The 19,229-nt window shown below is 45.7% G+C and overlaps 1 protein-coding gene across 1 annotated transcript; it reads right to left on the reverse strand.

The window, feature by feature from the left end:
- Positions 1–612: 612 nt before the first annotated feature.
- Positions 613–13,296, reverse strand: SPX (spexin hormone). The gene is made up of 6 exons (XM_048499543.1): positions 13,238–13,296; positions 7,957–8,037; positions 7,766–7,823; positions 4,819–4,881; positions 2,501–2,584; positions 613–1,199 (listed from the first exon to the last, which is right to left on the reverse strand). The coding sequence occupies exons 1-6, from the start codon at positions 13,241–13,243 to the stop codon at positions 1,141–1,143; spliced, it is 351 nt and encodes a 116-aa protein (XP_048355500.1). The 5' UTR covers positions 13,244–13,296; the 3' UTR covers positions 613–1,140.
- Positions 13,297–19,229: the final 5,933 nt, after the last annotated feature.

Consider the following 19,229-nt stretch of genomic DNA (forward strand, 5'->3'; position numbering starts at 1 on the left):
TAAATGCCTATCCTATTCTACATTCGAATCAACCTCTTTAGCAGCTCTTTCTCCCCTGGAATTCACAATAGGGCAAGGACACATTTTGGCTCTTACCAAAAAAAAAGGTATTCCAATGAGAACCAAGTTTTGGGTGGAGGAATGGTAGCCAGAAAAAGAATTAAGCAGCTTAGTTCCAATTCTTTTTTCTTTAAAGGGAAGAATTACACTGGACCTCTGTTACAAATGTCTGCATACAACACACACACACACACACACACACACTTACACACACAAATAAGCCTTTAGACTTGTAGAGAGGATTCATCCACCTCAGGCACTCCAAGAGCCCTTCCGCACATGCAGAATAATAAACTTTCAATCTATTGTCAAAGACTTTTACGGCTGGAATCACTGGGGTGCTGTGTGGTTTCCGGGCTGTATGGCTGTGTTCTAGCAGCATTCTCTCCTGACGTTTTGGCTGCATCTGTTTCGCCTCTGAAGATGCCGGCCACAGATGCAGGCGAAACGTCAGGAGAGAATGCTGCTAGAACACGGCCATACAGCCCGGAAACCACACAGCACCCCACTTTCAATCTACTTTCACAATTGTTTGCAAGTGGATTTGTCTATTCCATACAGCTGCAAAGTGCATTGAAAGTGGATTGAAAGTGCATTATTCTGCATGTGCGGACGGGGCCTAAGTACTGTAATTCTACAAACAAGATCACTAGCAGTGAATTCTCAGTGCCTCTGTCAAAATACCCTTCCCAAGATTCTCTTGATGGCCCTTGGGGTCTCTTCCAACTCTATGGTTCTATGAAATCTATCATCTACCAATGCATGCATGACGGTTAGGATTCTTTGTCATTTACTCTGAAAGGTTCACCAAGCCAAAGAGAAAATAAAGACCTGCAAGGCAGGACATGAGCTCAGCCGTATTTAAGTGCATGCAAAAGGGGTTTGGAAGCCAACATTAACAATTGATTTACAAAGTGCATTCATACTGCCAGGATGGGTCCTGTTAAGATGATACAGCAGGCAGCTGAGGCAGGAGGGCTGAACAGATGAAATGGGAATCGTTGAGGTTTTCTTAGATAGACAAGAAAATATGTTTTAAGAACATCTAATGTAGGATCGTATCTATCAAGTGTTGACTCTTCACCAGTTCGATAGGCCATCACCGATGAATCCGGGATTCTGATTGGCCTCTTCTTCATCTGAAAAAAACAAACAGCCAACAGAAAAAAAGGATATAGCATTCACAGCAGCTGCAGAAAGAATCAAGGAATCTTTTCAGTGGATCTAGATACTAGATCCATGGTGGCGAACAGAGGTGGGATCCAGCAGGTTCTCACAGGTTCCCGAGAGTAGGTTACTAATTATTTGTGTGTGCCCAGAGGGGGTTACTAATTGGTGATTTTGCCACGTGATTTTTGCCTTAGTTACGCCCCTCCTCTCAGCAGTAGCACGCAGAACTTGAAGCAGTCTAGCAGGAGGTGCACCGGCATGCATGGCAGCCTGCGCCTGTGTGCATTTATTTCCCGGCCAAGGACCGGTGCAGCGGCTGCATCCTTGCCACAGCCCCGCCCAGGAATGCCCCGCCCCGGAATTCCCAGCCACGCCCCCGTCATGCCCCGCCCATCCCCATTGGCACCACACCACAGTTTGAATCCCACCGCCATGGGAACCTGTTACTAAAATTTTTGGATCCCACCACTGGTGGTGAACCTATGGCACTATTTATTTTATTTATTATTTATTATTTAGACTTTTATAATGCCCCATCCCGGAGGGGCTCCGGGCAGTGATGTTCATGGACTACAGATGTTCATGGACTACAATTCCCATCAGCTGATGGGAATTGTAGTCCATGAACATTTGGAGTGCCATAGGTTCGCCACCACTATACTAGATTATCTGAAGGCCCACCTTCTCCTGCAGGTACCTGGTAATTCATTCAGATCTTAATCAGGGGTCTTTCATACATCCTTAAGAGAAACCTGGCATGATCTCCTAAGAAATCTAATTGCATCGTAGATATCTGTCATGAGCTGGCTGATTCCACAAACAGTACAATGCAAGGAAATCAAGGTTAACTTAACAGAAAAAAAATTTCTTCAATTGTGGGACTTTGCTAAGAGAATTTTGGTTTGCGAATGGACTTTGCCCCCTTTCGCACATGCTGAATAATGCACTTTCAATCCACTTTCAATCCACTTTGCAGCTGGATTTTACTGCGCAAAATAGCAAAATCCACTTGCAAACAATTGTGAAAGTGGATTGAAAGTGCATTATTCGGCACGTGCAAAAGTCTCCTTTTTGCCGTCTCACACAGTAAAATCCAGTTGCAAAGTGCATTGAAAGAGGATTGAACGTGCATTATTCGGCATGTGCAAAAGCATGGCTCACTGCGCCATCTGCGGCAAAGTTCCAAAGGAATCTCACCCCATGACAATACAACTGCTTTTGCATCTACAATAAAATATCAAGGGACAAATAAAGCCAAACATGATCTCACCTTCTTGTGCTTTCCGTAGAGAGGAAAGAAATAATGCTGCAGCTTCGGAAAAGGTTAAGGGGTTTGTATTTTGGCTGCGGGTTTCTGCGAATACAAAAAAAGAATCCAAACGTTTTGCTCTTGTTGCAAACACTAGAGAAAGACAACCAGCCATTACTGTGAATACGGTGAACTTCAGCGCATGCAGGATTCAGCTGTCTCAGACATGGGAGAACTCCAAAAACCTCAGTGTTTCTGAAGATCATACAGAGAAACCCTTTCACACATGCGGAATAATGCACTTTCAATCCACTTTCAATGCACTTTGCAGCTGGATTTTACTGTGCGGAACAGCAAAATCCACTTGCAAACAATGGTGAAAGTGGATTGAAAGTGCATTATTCTGCATGTGCGAAATTGCCCTTTGTGCTTGCACAGCGGCTATTTATTCTACAACCCCAAGCTGCCGCAGCTTGATTTGTTGCAGTTTGGTTTACCAACCTTGAGCTGCTCATTGCGGTTGCGATATTTAAAAAAAACATGAAATTGGAAAAATCATCCTGTTACACCATTACAAATCAGTGCCATTGCCATTTCTGTTACTAGGAACTACAGCTGATGTCACAGCCTGTGTGTACATGTGTGTGTGTATTTGCCATCAAGTCACAGCTAACTTCTGGTGACCCTTAGTGGGATTTTCAAGGCACAAGACCTTCAGAGGTAGTTTGCCAATTGCCCACCTCTGTGTCTCAATCCTGGTATTCTTTTGGAGGTCTCCCATCCAAATATTAACCAGGGTCAAGTTTGTGAATGTGTGACTGGCCCAAAGTCTCCCAGTGTTAGGACTTGGCTCAAAGAACAATAAGCAGACTCTGGATTCAGGATCAGAAGTCTTTACTGAGTTGGCAACGAGCACTCTGAATTTCAAGGAGCCAGTTCTGCTGATCTGGCTCCTACATTCAATATTTATCCCCCAGGTTTTGCTCCCCATAAGAACATAAGAACTAGCCTGCTGGATCAGACCAGAGTCCATCTAGTCCAGCTCTCTGCTACTCGCAGTGGCCCATCAGGTGCCTTTGCGAGCTCACATGCAGGATGTGAAAGCAATGGCCTTCTGCTGCTTTTGCTCCCGAGCAGCTGGTCTGCTAAGGCATTTGCATTCTCAGATCAAAGAGGATCAAGATTGGTAGCCATATTATGCCACCTTCTTTCCCAGGGTCTAGTTAAGATACAAATTAAGGAGCACTTAGGTTCCAACATGGGCTATATTATGCCGCCTTCCTTCACACCAGGGGGTCACGTAATGTGAGACTGCCCACAAGAGGACCCATAAGTCCCCCTCCTGTTTTCCCAGAGAATGTGAGAAAGTAAAGTGTGAATAAGAGCAGCTTTTCCAAAGCCACGGAAGCGATACTTAGATAGTCTTCTTCCGGGTTCACTCCTTCCTCTATCCCCCTCCCAGAGCCCCAGCCGGGTCAGCCTAGTTATCTACATTTACAAGCATACAGGAACTGATCAAATGGAGTGAAGATCCACTAACATATCAGAAAGCAGGTTACAGTGTAAAGCATACATCAATCCCCATGCAGTGGAACCCCTACTCCTTCACACAGGTGTGAAACCATCACACCACCAGTGGCTGATGTCAGGAAAGGCAGGAGCCATTCCTGACACTGAGCAAGTTTCGATGGTAGAGTGGAAATCTGAACTTGGGCTTTCTACTTCCTAGTTCAACACCTTAACCACTGTGTCATGCTGGCTCCTTCATAAAAGCACTCTAACAGTGCAAGAAAGCACCACAGTCATGCAAAATTAAGACATCCAATTTTACTAGTGGAGACCAGACAGTGTTGTTCTCTTGTGGTTACCTGTCGGAAATGCAAAGCACATTTTATACGGCTGGGTTTCAGCTGAGGACTCTTGTCACGTTGATTTAGCAAGCTTAGGCTTGCTGATTTCAGAAAACAGAAGCCCCTGACATTGCATCTCAATGGCCGTTTCCCCACTTTAAAAAATGACGTCGGTTTCATCCGGCGTGGACCTTTTCAGCGTGGGGATTGTGTTCCCCGGCTTCCCCGCTGCCCCGCGGTCATCAAAAGGCGCCGTTTTCAGCAGCGCCAGAAATGACGCACGTTGAGGGGGTGCGAGAGCGGCAGTGTTGTCGCTGCCCCTGTAGTGGGGAGTGCCGTTGGACCCTGCGCTACTTGGCAAGAGTAGTGCGCAGCAAACGGTGAGTGGGGAAAGGCCCAGTGACTGGTATGTATACAGAGGTAAATTGCCTCTGAACATGGAAGCTGATGGGAAAATCTCACCTCCATTTATTTCCTAGATGTGCTTACCTAGCTGCAACCCGTCATACAGATCCTTCCTCTGGCTCTCCTCTGAGATGAACCGCCGGCCTTCTGAAATGCAAAGTCATGCAGCTAAAATGGGTATGATGCAGAGGCGTATCTAAGGAAGATGTAGCCTTGGGCAAAATCAGAGTTCCTCCCCCCCCCCCCCTATGGGCAGCTGTCCTCCCGCACCAATACCAAACAATGTTTTTTTGTACCAGGTCTTGAAGTCAGTATATGGACCCCGGGGAGAGGAGGAGGGGTATGGGGGCAATTTGCCGCACCCCACGTGACTAAATGACCACAGCCCGGGGACATTTGACATATCATGTACGTTTGCAGACCCTTGACAGTTACATTTGAGCAGTCTGTGATTGCCATATAAAAGCCACATTATTATTATTATTATTATTATTATTATTATTATTATTATTATTATTATTATTATTATTATTATTATTATTATTATTATTATTATTGTTGTTGTTGTTGTTGTTGTTGTTGTTGTTGTTGTTGTTGTTGTTGTTGTTGTTTTTGTTGTTGTTTTTGTTGTTGTTGTTGTTGTTAATAATAATAATAATAATAATAATAATAATAATAATAATAATAATAATAATAATAATAATAATAATAATAATAATAATAATAATAATAATAATAATAATAATAGGGGGGCAAAAAAGAACAACAGTAATCCCACTAGTAGTCAGTGCTCTAGGAGGAATCCCAAGAAATCTTGAAAAACATCTGGAAAGCCTAAACTTGGACAGAACATCAGTCCACATGCTGCAGAAAGCAGCACTTCTAGGAACTGCACATATTCTACGCAAATACCTCTAATATCCTAGGTCCTTGGGAAGGACTCGATATTCAGAGATGAATTCCAGACACTTGTGCTGTGTTGTTATGTGTATAATAATAATAATAATAATAATAATAATAATAATAATAATAATAATAATAATAATAATAATAATAATAATAATAATAATAATAAACCGCCCTCCCCCGAAGGGCTCAGGGCGGTGAACAAAACATACAGATAGAGCACACAGTAAAAACAATAATATCAAATTAAATTAAATAGCATTAAATAGTGGCTCTATATATGTTAAAACTACCCCGTTAAAAGCAGTTTGTGAATGGAATGCAATTATATAGTTTCAGGAGATCTTGCAATGTAATCTTATGAAACTAATTTTGAAAGTATGAGAACAGTGGGGCTTGAATAACTGAAGGATCTGGCAGGAGGTGAAGGTTTAGGAGCAAGAGTCCCCAGCCTTTTTGAGCTTTTGGGTACATTTGGAATTCTGGCACACCATGATGGATGGGGCAACAAAATGGCAGCCACAAAATGAAGGCCAACAGGAAGCGGACCCGGCCACAAAATGATTGCCACAACATAACTTCATTGGCACAGAAGAGATTCTTGTACTGGGGTGGCAACTGTTGCCAAAGCTATGATTTTTAAAAAATCTGCACAGCCAATCCAAACTCCAGTGGTCGATCAGAAGACTTGCTGGGCAAAAGTTCAACCTGGACCTGCCCATTTACTTGGTGGGCATGTTGGGGACCCCTGTTTTAGAGAGAAGGTGGGCCAATCTCATAAGGCTCAAAGCCTGAGATACAGGGCATCCTTAAAAGCTAGGGTTGCCAACTCCAGTTTGGGAAATGCCTGGAGGTTTTGGGGGCTGGGGATAGTGGGGTTTGGGGAGGGAAAGGACATCAGGCTATAATGCCATAGAATCTACCTTCCAAAGCAGCCATTTTCTCCAAGGGGACTAATCTCTGTAGTCCAGTGATCTGTTGTAACTCCAGGAGATCTCCAGACCTTATCTGGAGGTTGGCAACCCAACCCTCCCTGTACAATATAACAAAATGTCTGCCCGTAAACTGTGATACTATCACTACAAGAGGAAAGGCCACCTTAGACTTTCCAACCTCCAGGTGAGGCCTGGAGATTTCCCAGAATTAGAATTGACCTCTAGGTGACGAAGATTTACTCCCCTAGAGAAAATGGCTGCTTTGGAGAGTGGATCCTGTTGCATCATACCCTAGTGAGGTCCCTCCCCTCCCCAAATGTGCTCTCCCCAGATTCTACCCCCAAATCTCCAGATATTTCCCATTATAGAGCAGATAACCCTAAGCCTAGTGTAGGGTTACCAACTTCCAAGAGGGGTCTGAAGACCAGGTAAGCCTCCACTTGAGCTGTGAGAGCAGCAGTGGCGTAGTGGCTATGAGCAGTGGCTAAGAGCAGGTGCACTCTGATCTGGAGGAACCAGGTTTGATTCCCAGCTCTGCCGCTTGAGTTGTGGAGACTTATCTGGGGAATTCAGATTAGCCCGTACGTACACTCCCACACACGCCAGCTGGGTGACCTTGGGCTAGTCACAGTTCCTCAGAGCTCTCTCAGCCCCACCTACCTCACAGGGTGTTTGTTGTGAGGGGGGAGGGGCAAGGAGATTGTAAGCCCCTTTGAGTCTCCTGCAGGAGAGAAAGGGGGGATATAAATCCAAACTCTTCTTCTTCTTATCTGGTGAACCTGATTAGCCTGTGCCTTCCAACACATGCCAGCTGGGTGACCTTGGGCAAGTCACAGATCTCCGGAGCGCTCTGAGCCCCACCCAGCTCACAGGGAGGGGGGAAGGGAAAGGAGATTATAAACCCCTTTGAGTCTCCTTACAGGAGAGAAAGGGGGGATACACATCCAAACTCTTCTTCATCATTTTCTTCTTTCCAGAATTCCAACTTTCTCCTACAGAGATCATTTACCCTGGAAAAAAATGGCCATTTCCAAGAGCAGACTCTATGGTATGCCATAGATTCTATGTGAAATTCTTCCCCAGACTTCCCCCTCTCCAAGCTCCATGCCCAACTCTCCAGGAACTTCCCAGGCCACAGTTGGCAACCAACGTGGAACAACACCCAAGAAGAAATTGGTAGCAAGACTTACGTGCCCCTTTTAGATAGAGCATAGCCTGAGGAGTCCAGTTTCTCCTTTGGAGGTGACCCTGCATGCCAAAACAAGAGGGAGAGAGCGGGAAAGAGGACATCATCTATTATACATACACCGAGGCCTGCAACGCACATGGGATTCGTTTGGGGCTGTGCAGGTGAGCAACCGGGTGCCCAAGATGGTCTTACCTGAGGTGCGCTCCAGGAGTATGAAATGAAAGAAGTGGAAAGCAAGAGAGCCAGAGCTGTTGCCGTCCCTCTGTGGAGTTCCTGAAATGGGAAAAGCAGGTTGTTACCAAGTTTACTGGCGCGGCCAGCATTAAGCTGAATAGGGGGCTTTCCCCACTACAGAAGGGAGCTAAGGTTGACTCGGTTCCCTTCAGTGGAGGGCGATTCCAGGCTGTCCCCACAGCAACTGAGTTGGCCCCCTGGAACCGAGCTAAGTGGGCGGGATCATCTTGGTACCTGTTTCACTCCTCAATCGTGATTGGCGCTTGTGTTACGGCGGGAAACGGGAGCGTTCTTTTTTTTTTTACAGTTTTTACACTTTACAGTTACATGCGGTTTCTGCCCGCCACGACTCTCCCGTTCTGCGAATGCCACAAAAGCGGCTCGTGATTGGTTGAACGGATGAGGTGTCGTTTCGATGCTTCCCCACTTTGAAGCTTCAAAGCGGTATCGACCTTGTTCCGGCAGAAAAGTGTAGTTCATAACTGCGACAAGGATGTCGCAGTTCTGGGGGGGGGGGGGACTGAGACAAAACAATGTTGAGCTCGGTGGCAGTGGGGATTCACTGAGGCGAACCTAGGTAGAAACCAGTTCAGCTCTGTCAGTGGGGAAAGCCCCTAGGTTTCCACTCCCCTTGCCCTTACCAGGACTATTGTACATCACATCAGCTGAGAACTTGGCAGAAGATAACAGGGACATGTTGCATCCCAGTTTTAGGATCCTTTTCCCAGCATCCCTCTCACCCTCGTCTTATCCCACACTGCTGAAGGACCTCGCCACAACCTGTAGTGGTCAAAGGTGATTCCTCTGAAATAGCCAGTCTCCAAAAACGGAGAGAGATCTCATAGGGTTTCCAGCCTCCAGGTGGAGCCTCAACTTGCCAGTTCTGGGTAGGGGAATTCCCGGAGATTCGGGGTGGAGGGTGGGGTTTAGGGAGGGACAGGACCTCAGCGGGGTACAGCGCCGTAGAGTCTGCCCTCTAGAGCCACCATTTTCTCCAGGGAAACTGAACCATGAACTCTGGGAGAGCAACTGTGATTCCAGGAGTTCTTCAGGGTGTCCATGGCAACCCAAGAACCTCCATGAACAAGTGAACTGACTGAGAATGAGCAAGAAAAAGCTGACTGGACCCAACCCATATAACTTATTCCCAGTGGTGGGATCCAAAAATTTTAGTAACAGGTTCCCATGGTGGTGGGATTAAAACCGTGGCGTAGCTCCAATGGGGCTGGGCTGGGCACAACGGGGGTTTTGCTGGGCATTCCAGGGGCGGGGCATTCCTGGGCGGGGCTGTGGCAAGGACGAAGTCGCTGTGCCGGTCGGTCCTTGGGCGGGAAACGAATGCACACAGGCGCAGGCTGCCACACATGCCGGTGCACCTCCTGCTAGACCTCCTGCTAGACTGCGCGCTACTGCTGAGAGGAGGGGCATAACTAAGGCAAAAATCACGTGGCAAAGTCACCAATTAGTAACCCCCTCTCAGCACACACAAATCATTAGTAACCTACTCTCAGGAACCTGTGAGAACCGGCTGGATCCCACCTCTGCTTATTCCTGTGCAAACGCCCCCATTGCTGGATTGTTTTACCCACATGGTGGCCATTTTGGCAACGTGACCCATGTTATTAATTCATATTAATCTATTATCAATTAATACCAATTAATACCAATTATCAATTAATACCAATTAATAATATAATGATCTGTTTATAATATTTTAAAAATGTTCACATCATGGATTGTTGTATTAATAATGATTGTTACATATTCATATTATATATTATTTGCCAATATTTATATTATTAGTGCTAATAATATTGTGCCTCAATCAGATTTGACATGAATGCGGTGAATATGCCTGAAACATATTGCCCATCGGATCACATTTATGTGAGAGCTTGTGTGGAGCACGGGTTCTGGCGCTGAACCGCTATCCACTCTCCTCGGCCTGGCCTACCTTACAGGGTTGTTGTGAGGGCTAAACAGAGGAAAGTGAGTCTTCTCTTTTGCTGTGATCTCCTTGGAGGAAAAACAGGATAAAAATGGATGGGTGGAAGTCAATGCAGTTGCAGCTTTTTCTTAAATAATTAGTTAGATGAACCAATAATAATAATAATAATAATAAGAGATTGGATTTATATCCCACTTTTCTCTCCTGGAAGGAGACTCAAGGTGGCCTACAAGCTCTTTTCCCTTTCCCTCCCCACAACAGACACCTTGTGAGGTAGGTGGGACTGAGAGAGAATCGAGAGAACTGTGACTGGCCCAAGGTCACCCTGCAGGAGTGCAGAAACACATCTGGCTCACCAGACAAGCCTCTGCCACTCAGGTGGAGGAGCAGGGAATCAAACCCGGTTCTCCAGATTAGAATCAACCTGCTCTTAACTACTACACCACGCTGGCTCTCAGAAATAAGATAAGAAATCTGTTGACCCGCTAAAAAGGTATCCCTGATGAATGAAGCGGGAAAATTGTTAAGCAAAATTAAATGACTTCTCAGGCAACTTCTCATAAAATTCTCATGATGCACTTTTCTCCTTGCAGTCTCTTTACTCATGAAGTAAAGATTACTGATGAAGCAATCAGTCAAAACACACACCATTAATATTTGTTTTAATTGACAGATCTAATATCTAAATATAGATATAAATATTCAGCTAATTATACCATACATTGTAGATAGATCGTTCTTACAATCTAGCCAAAATTATTTCAGAAACAAAAACTTCAACTCTTCCAGTGGCGTAGTGGTTAAGAGCAGGTGCATTCTAATCTGGGGGAACCGGGTTTGATTCCCCGCTCTGCCGCCTGAGCTGTGGAGGCTTCTCTGGGGAATTCAAATTAGCCTGGGCACTCCCACACAAGTCAGCTGGGTGACCTTGGGCTAGTCACAGCTTCTCGGAGCTCTCTCAGCCCCACCTACCTCACAGGGTGTTTGTTGTGAGGGGGGAAGGGCAAGGAGGTTGTAAGCCCCTTTGAGTCTCCTACAGGAGAGAAAGGGGGGATATAAATCCGAAACTCTTCTTCTCTTCTTCCACTGAAATCAACAAGAAGTCCATGGGATTCAACTAAGGTTGCCAACCTCCAGTTGAGACCTGGAGATCTCCCCTAATTCCAACTGGTCTCCGGGTGATAGAGATCAGTTTCCTTGGAGAAAATGGCCACTTTGTAGGCTGAACTGTTTGAAGTGAGACCCTGCTGATGTCTTTTTCTTCCTCAAACCCTGTCTTCCAGAGGCTCCGCCCCCCAAACCTCCAGGAATTTTCCAAATCAGAGTTGGCAACCCAAGGCTCATCTCTTCCACTGAAATCAAGGAGACTTTTACGTGCTTCACTTTTAAGACAGCCAGGATGGGGTAGCGGTTAAGGTGTTGGACTTGGATCTTGCAAACCCGGGTTCCAATCCCCACTCTGCCACAGAAGCTTACTGGGTGACCTTGGGCCAGTCATACCCTTGGGAACAGCAGTGGCGTAGTGGCTAAGAGCAGTGGCTAAGAGCAGGTGCACTCTGATCTGGAGGAACCGGGTTTGATTCTCCGCTCTGCCGCTTGAGCTGTGGAGGCTTATCTGGGGAATTCAGATTAGCCTGTGCACTCCCACACACGCCAGCTGGGTGACCTTGGGCTAGTCACAGCTTTCAGAGCTCTGTCAGCCCCACCCACCTCACAGGGTGTTTGTTGCGAGGGGGAAGGGCAAGGAGATTGTAAGCCCCTTTGAGTCTCCTACAGGAGAGAAAGGGGGGATATAAATCCAAACTCTTCTTCTTCTTCTTCATACACTTTGAACCTTACCTACCTCACTGGGTTGTTGTGAGGATAAAATAGGGAAGGGGAGAATGATGTCATCTGTTTTGGGTCATCGTTGGGGAGAAAGGCGGATATAAACTAGGTAAATTAACAAACTTTAGCTGGGTCAGTGCATGTGGATCTTTACAGAGTTACATAAACGAGATTCTTGTCAGATCTTGGAAACTAAGCAGGGTTGAACCATGGTTAGTATTTGGATGGGAGACCGCCAAGGGAGTCCAGGGTTACAGCACAGAGGCAGAATGGCAAACCACCTCTGAGGCTCCTTCTGCACATGCAGAATAATGCACTTTCAGTCCACTTTCACAATTGTTTGCAAGTGGATTTTGTTGTTCCGCACAGTAAAATCCAGCTGCAAAATGCATTGAAAGTGGATTGAAAGTGCATTATTCTGCATGTGCGGAAGGGACCTGAAAGTCTCTTGCCTTGAAAACCTGATCAAGTTGCCCTAAGTTGGCTGTGACTTAACGTCACTTTTCACTACCTTGCAAACAAATCAAGGTAAAGAGAGGTTTCATCGTAACTGAATTGTTCGTTGCTTCCTTACAGAGTTAATAATGTAAACTTTTTAAACATGGCTAATCCTTCATGTCTTTGGAATGACAGCCGTTACACTAAAATAAGCAGACGTTTGATTCAATGCTTACAATGCAATCCTAAACAGAGTTATATCTACCAAGCCCACTATCTTCAGTTGTGTTGGAAGGGTTCAACTCTTCAGGGTTAGACTGTCTTTCCAACTCATAAAGAGCGGAGAACTTACTTTTCCCAAAGGCACCTGGTGGGCCACTGCGAGTAGCAGAGAGCTGGACTAGATGGACTCTGGTCTGATCCAGCTGGCTTGTTCTTATGTTCTTATGTTCTTATGTTCATCATTTCTGACTATAATCTTGATTAACTTATTCTCAACCATCTCACCTATTTTCCACTTCCTTTTATTTCAGTACAAAAGATCTGTTAAGAAAATCCGCCTTTAATGAAATTGATAAACCCCAACATAACAGATCGGCTGCGTAGATTTATTCTTTAGATTCTGCTGTTATTCCAATTTAGAGAGAAATAACAGGAGAAATTCTCTTGAAACTTCAAGAAATGTTTAACCTTTTTCTTGCTCCGGCAAATACTTTATTGCTCTGTCACTGTCCTATTTCTTTAAATAGCTTTAAATGCTTTTTAAGGAATAACTGGAGTAATTCCATTGCCCACCCTAATATTAATCTTTTAATAAATCCATTTGTTCCATTCAATCTCCTAGCCGTAGATGTCAGCACACTGCTATTTATGGTTTAATCTGTAAGTCGACTGTACGCAAACAATTGTTGCTACATTTCTGTTCAAGCTCTTTTGAGAAACGCACGGCAGCCCTTGAAATTCATCAAAATAGCATACCTGATCAACTAGAAATAGAGAGAAGTCACAAATTCATTATACACATACCTTCATCCTCTGGTCTCTTACCGGTCCAAAGCTTTTGGAAGATACAGATCACCTGCGATACAGAACATGACAGGGGTTTCATGCAGCAATCCCTATTTAAGTCTTCCACGTAACGATGCCCCCACCCTCCAAGGCGGAATTGAATGTTCTAAAGGGACCACTTGTCAACTTTGGACAAGAAGGCATGAGGACGGAGGAGGAGGAGAATTCAGAGACCTCCGGGGAAAACCTGGACACTTCTGACATCTACATTCCCCCACCACGTTGGGTGAGCGCATCGGCATCAAGCACCCCGCAGGTTTCCAAATAAAGGCATAATGACCAGCTATCAAAACCAACCACCGTTGCAGGTATTAATGAGGGACTTTATCCTTATCTATCAAAAAGGTGGCAGATAATTCTTGGCACGGCCCCAGAGTTTTCATATTGTATTGGTTTACTTGTTTTCATATTGTATTGGTTTACTTGTTAAAACATTTATGTCCCACCCTTTCCTCTTGGTTCAAGGCAGCTTGCGTGGCTGCAAAAAGAGCACTAATCTGGAGAATCGGGTTTCATTCCCCACTCCTTTATATGAGTGGCAGACTCTTATCTGGTGAACTAGGTTCCGTCCCCCACTCTTGAGATCCAGCATGGTACAGTGGTTAGGAGCGGTGGATTCTAATCTGGAGAACCAGGTTTGATTCCCCGCTCCTCCACATGAGCACTGGACTCTTATCTGGGGAACTCATCTACGCAGTGGTGAGATCCAAAAATTTTAGTAAAAAGGTTCCCATGGTGGTGGGATTCAAACAGTGGTGTAGCGCCAATGGGGCGGGGTGGGGCACGACAGGGGCGTGGCCAGGCATTCCGGGGGTGAGGCATTAATAATTTCTCTGTTACTGTAAAAAAAACTCTAACTGTAAAAAAAAGTTCCTAATTTCCAGCTGGTATCTTTCTGTCCATAATTCAAACTCATTATAGCAAGTCCGATCGTCTACTGCCAACAGAAACAACTACTTCCGCTCTAATTGACTGCCTGTCAAATACTTAATACTTTCAAATACTTAATTTTGTTTCTAGAAATCAGAAGAAGGATACTTTCCTTAAACAAGGAACTCTACCATATTTCTAAAACATGTTTTTAAAACAGCCCAACAGGGAGAATTATCTCCCATTTTCTACCTTCGCTAACCAGCCACAGAGGAAACAACAGGACTTTATGATTTTTGGACCTAATGGGATTTCTAACGGAAAAGCGGACCCAATTAGTAACCCCCTCTCGGCACACACAAATAATTAGTAGCCCACTCTTGGGAACTGGTGAGAACCTGCTGGATCCCACCTGTGAAGCTCAACCACATCTTGACTTAATTGTTTTCCTTCCTCTTCTTGTCAGTGTTGCCTACTTGGAACAGCAGTGTCTCCCTGGGGTCTCAGGCAGATGTCTTTCACATCCAGCCAGTGATGAAGGGAGGGGAAACCGGGCCTGGGACATGAACTGCCCACGCACCCCCTCTTGCCCTGCCCTGCCCTGACACGCCCCGCCCCACCCCGACATGTGACTGCAATGGTGGTGCCCAGGGTGAGCCACCCCTAAATGTCCCCATTACAGCTCCACCACTGCATCCAGCGTGGTGTAGTGGTTAAAAGCAGGCGCGCTCTAATCTGGAAAACAGGGTTGGATTCCCCGCTCCGCTACTTGAGCTGTGGAGGCTTATCTGGAGAACCAGATGAGCTTGTGCACTCCAACACATGCCAGCTGGGTGACCTTGGGCTAGTCACAGTTCTTCAGAGTCGCTACACCGCACTAGCGATGCTGGGGATCGAACCCAGGACCTCCAGCACACCAAGAAGATGCACTACCACCGCTCCACAGCCCCTGTCCGTAATGAAGAAGAAGAAGAAGTTTAAGTTTAAGTTTAAGTAATAAATAAAGAATGAAGAAGAAGAAGAAGAAGAGTTTGGATTTATATCCCCCTTTCTCTCCTGCAGGAGACTCAAAGGGGCTGTGGCAGTGTTAGAAACAGCAATCAGATCACAGATGACTTATGGTGACCTCATAGGGCAGGGGTGTCCAACTCTGGTGCCATGCCAGCAGGAGCTGATGGGAATTGTAGTCCATGAACATCTGAAGTGCCAGAGTTGGACGCCTCTGCTGTAGGTGTAAGGTTGTGGTGTGTGTGTGTAGTCTGACCTTGGAAAGGTTCTCGCCGGAGGTTTTGGCTTAACGCCCGGGAAGGGGAATTTCACTGCTTTGGTTATCGTTTACCTGCTTGCTTGCCTGATGTGAAACTCTGTGTGAAATCCTGCCTTGTTTATACTCTTTTGGCGGGAGCCTGTCTGTTGCCCTGTATAAGCGTTTTTTGAGATTTGGGTTTCGGTTCTCGCATTGCCTGTTTCCGACTAAGAATGCCAGCTCAATAAAGAACTTAACACAGTTGCTTTTGACTGGACTTTACTGGTTCATTATGCGAGAACTGAAACCCAAATCCCCCAAGTCCCTCCTAATTGAAGTAAGAATGTTCCAAAGGTTCAAATTTAGTATAAGCAGTGTGGGATTGTGATTCGAGAATCAGACAAGGATCTGGAAGATCCAGATTCGAATCCCCTTTCTGCCAAAAAAAACTGGCTGGGTGATCATGGACCAGTCACGCACTCTTAGCCTAGCCTACCTCATAAGCTTGTTGTGAGGGTGAAAAGAAAGAGATGGAAGCCATGTATGCAACACTGAGAAGAAAGCCAGTACATTAACGAAGCATATTAACAAACAATTCTGGGGACAGGACTGTGGCTGAGTGGTAGAATATCTACTTGGAATGCAGAAAGTCCCAGGTTCAACCCCCCAGTTAAGGATCAGATAGGAGGTGATGTGGAAAACCTCTGCCAGAGATTGACAGCACTGCATGCAAAAGGGATCTGGCAGTGTTAACAGACCACAAACTGAACATGAGCCAGCAGTGTGCTGTGGCAGCCAAGAAAGCCAATGTGATTCTGGGCTGTATCAATAGGAGTATAGTGTCTAGATCTATTTTTATTTATTTATTTATTTATTGGATTTATAAGCCGCCTCAGCCCCAAAGGGCTCGAGGCGGCTCACAATATGGCTGTTCTCTAAGACAGCAAATCAATACAAAAATATAACTTAAACCCGTTAAAAACTTAAGCAGCAGTTACGAGAAATAAAAACAGATTAAAACAACAGAAGTTGTTAAAAACAGGCGCCCGACCTAAAGGCCAACAGAGGGAGGGGGTAGGTAGGACCCAAGATGGAGTCAGGGCCCAACCAGGATGGAAAGCAGGCAGCCTCAGTCTCATCTAGGGATATAACTGTACCTCTCTATTCTGCATTGGTTAGACCTCGCCTGGAATATTGTGTACAGTTCTGGGTACCGCAAGTCAAGAAGGATGATGACAACCTGGAACGGGTCGAGGCAACCAAAATGGTCAAAGGTCTGGAAGCCATGCCCCACAAGGAGAGACTTAGGGAGCTGGGGATGTTTGGTGAAGAGAAGGTTCAGAGGTGACATGATAGCCACGTTTAGATATTTGAAGGGATGTCATGTTGGTGAGGGAGCAAGCTTGTTTTCTGCGGCTCCGGAGACTGGGACCAAGAGTAATGGGTTCAAGGTGAAGGAAAAGAAATTCCATCCAAACATCAGGGAAAACCTCCTGACAGTAAGGGCTGTTAGACAGTGGAATGCACTACCCAGGAGTGTGGTGGAGTCTCCTCCTTTGGAGGTTTTTAAAGAGAGGCTGGATGGCCATCTGTCAGGATTGCTTTGATCGTGTGTTCCTGCATTGCAGCGGGTTGGGCTTGATGGCCCTTGGGGGTCTCTTCCAACTCTAGGAGGAGGAGGAGCAGTGGTGTAGGAGGTTAAGAGCTCGTGTATCTAATCTGGAGGAACCAGGTTTGATTCCCAGCTCTGCTGCCTGAGCTGTAAGCCCCTTTGAGTCTCCTACAGGAGAGAAAGGGGGGATATAAATTCAAACTCTTCTTCTTCTTCAATGGTTCCATGATCACAGAGAGCAGCTGCCTGTCCGAGTAGACAATACCTGGCAGCTTCATGTGTTTTCACTCGTGCCCAAGTGATGCATTGAAATGGTTTGGATTGTTTTTAAAGGGGCAGCAAAACGACGCCAGATTTCTGATCTGCAACAGCCGGCAACTGCCGAGTAGAGAATGCAAGTTAATTAGGCACGGTGGAAACTGCAGGTGTTTCTGGTCACGGGATCTTCCCCAGCTGGGGCTGCAACCAATTCAGTCCCTGGAATTGCAGACAGAAAGCAGATACCGATCCCAGCACCAAGGTGGAAAGGAATTGAGAGCGGTTTGGGTGTTTTATCAAGACGAAAATATCTATTCCCTTTTGTACATTGCGGTATGCTGTGATTTATAGTTTTCTCTCCGTCACACTGAGAGTTTTATTTATACCTTTATCTCAGTTTTATTGACTAAAAGCTGAGAGGTCTTTTAAGAAACTTACATTGTTGGTGGGGTGTAGTCGTTAGAGAGCCGACTTGGGAAGACTCGGGTTCAAATGCCCTCCCCTTATAAAATCATTTGGGTGATTCTGAGAAAGCGGCTTTGTTGAGCTACCTCTAAGGGGCGTTGTGTGGATAAAAGAGAGAAACTGCATATCAGGCCTCAGCTCCCTGGGAAAGGGGTGGAAAAAATGTAATATTGTTTTAAGAAGAGCAAAATGGTAAGGGGTTTTTTGTGGGGGGGGGGGTAGCTTTCCAGTTTAAGGAGTATCCAGTAGATGTTTCTAGGCTAGAAGCATGTGGATTGAAAGGAACAGTTTGTGAGCATGTGGTGAGAAATCAGAACACTTGTCCTACTGTGTTTCCCCAAAAATAAGACAGTGTCTTATATTAATTTTTGCTCCCAAAGATGCGCTATGTCTTATTTTCAGGGGATGTCTTATTTTTCTGCTCCACAGCTGCATGCTCTGGTGTTCTGTTCGACGGGCATGCTTCCAAACAAAAACTTTGCTACGTCTTACTTTCAGGGGAAGTTTTATATTTAGCACTTCAGCAAAACCTCTACTACGTCTTATTCTCAGGGGATGTCTTATTTTCGGGGAAACAGGGCAGATCATATAATCCGTCTTCTACTGAAGCTTTAGTAGGGTAGCCAGCTCTGGATTAGGAAGTAACTGGAGGTGTGGAGGTCAAAGTGTGTGAAGGGCAGGTTTTGAGGAATGGCGGGTTGTCATGCTATAGAGGCCATGTTCCAAAGCTGCCATTTTCTCCAGGTAAACAAATCTCTGTAATCTGAATGCGAGTTGTAATTCTGTGAGATCTGCAAATTGGCGACCCTAGTGAACCTCAACGTTCCCACTTAGTATAATATCATCTCAATAAGCAGTTGGGCTTTCAGGTGTATGAAGCTGGAGCACAGAGGTGTTCGATGTTGATATCTGGCAGAGGATGCTACAGCTGGTTCCTGGCCGAGAGAGAATCCCTTTGGGAGCCAGCATGGTGCCGTGGTTAAGAGGAGGAGAAGAAGAAGAAGAAGAGGAAGAGGAAGAGGAAGAGGAAGAGGAAGAGGAAGAGGAAGAGGAAGAGGAAGAGGAAGAAGAAGAAGAAGAAGAAGAAGAAGAAGAAGAAGAAGAAGAAGAAGAAGAAGAAGAAGAAGAAGAAGAAGAAGAGGAGGAGGAGGAGGAGGAGGAGGAGGGGGGGGGGGAGGAGGAGTTTGGATTTATATCCCCCCTTTCTCTCCTGCAGGAGACTCAAAGGGGCTTACAATCTCCTTGCCCTTCCCCCCTCACAACAAACACCCTGTGAGGTAGGTGGGGCTGAGAGAGCTCATAAGAGCTGTGACTAGCCCAAGGTCACCCAGCTGGCGTGTGTTAGAAGGCACAGGCTAACCAGGTTCACCAGATAAGAAGAAGAAGAAGAGTTTGGATGTGTATCCCCCCTTTCTCTCCTGTAAGGAGACTCAAAGGGGCTTACAATCTCCTTTTCCTTCCCCCCCGCCCCGTGAGGTGGGTGGGGCTCAGAGCACTCC

Source organism: Sphaerodactylus townsendi, linkage group LG06 (assembly GCF_021028975.2).
Source record: "Sphaerodactylus townsendi isolate TG3544 linkage group LG06, MPM_Stown_v2.3, whole genome shotgun sequence".
Lineage (NCBI taxonomy): Eukaryota > Metazoa > Chordata > Lepidosauria > Squamata > Sphaerodactylidae > Sphaerodactylus > Sphaerodactylus townsendi.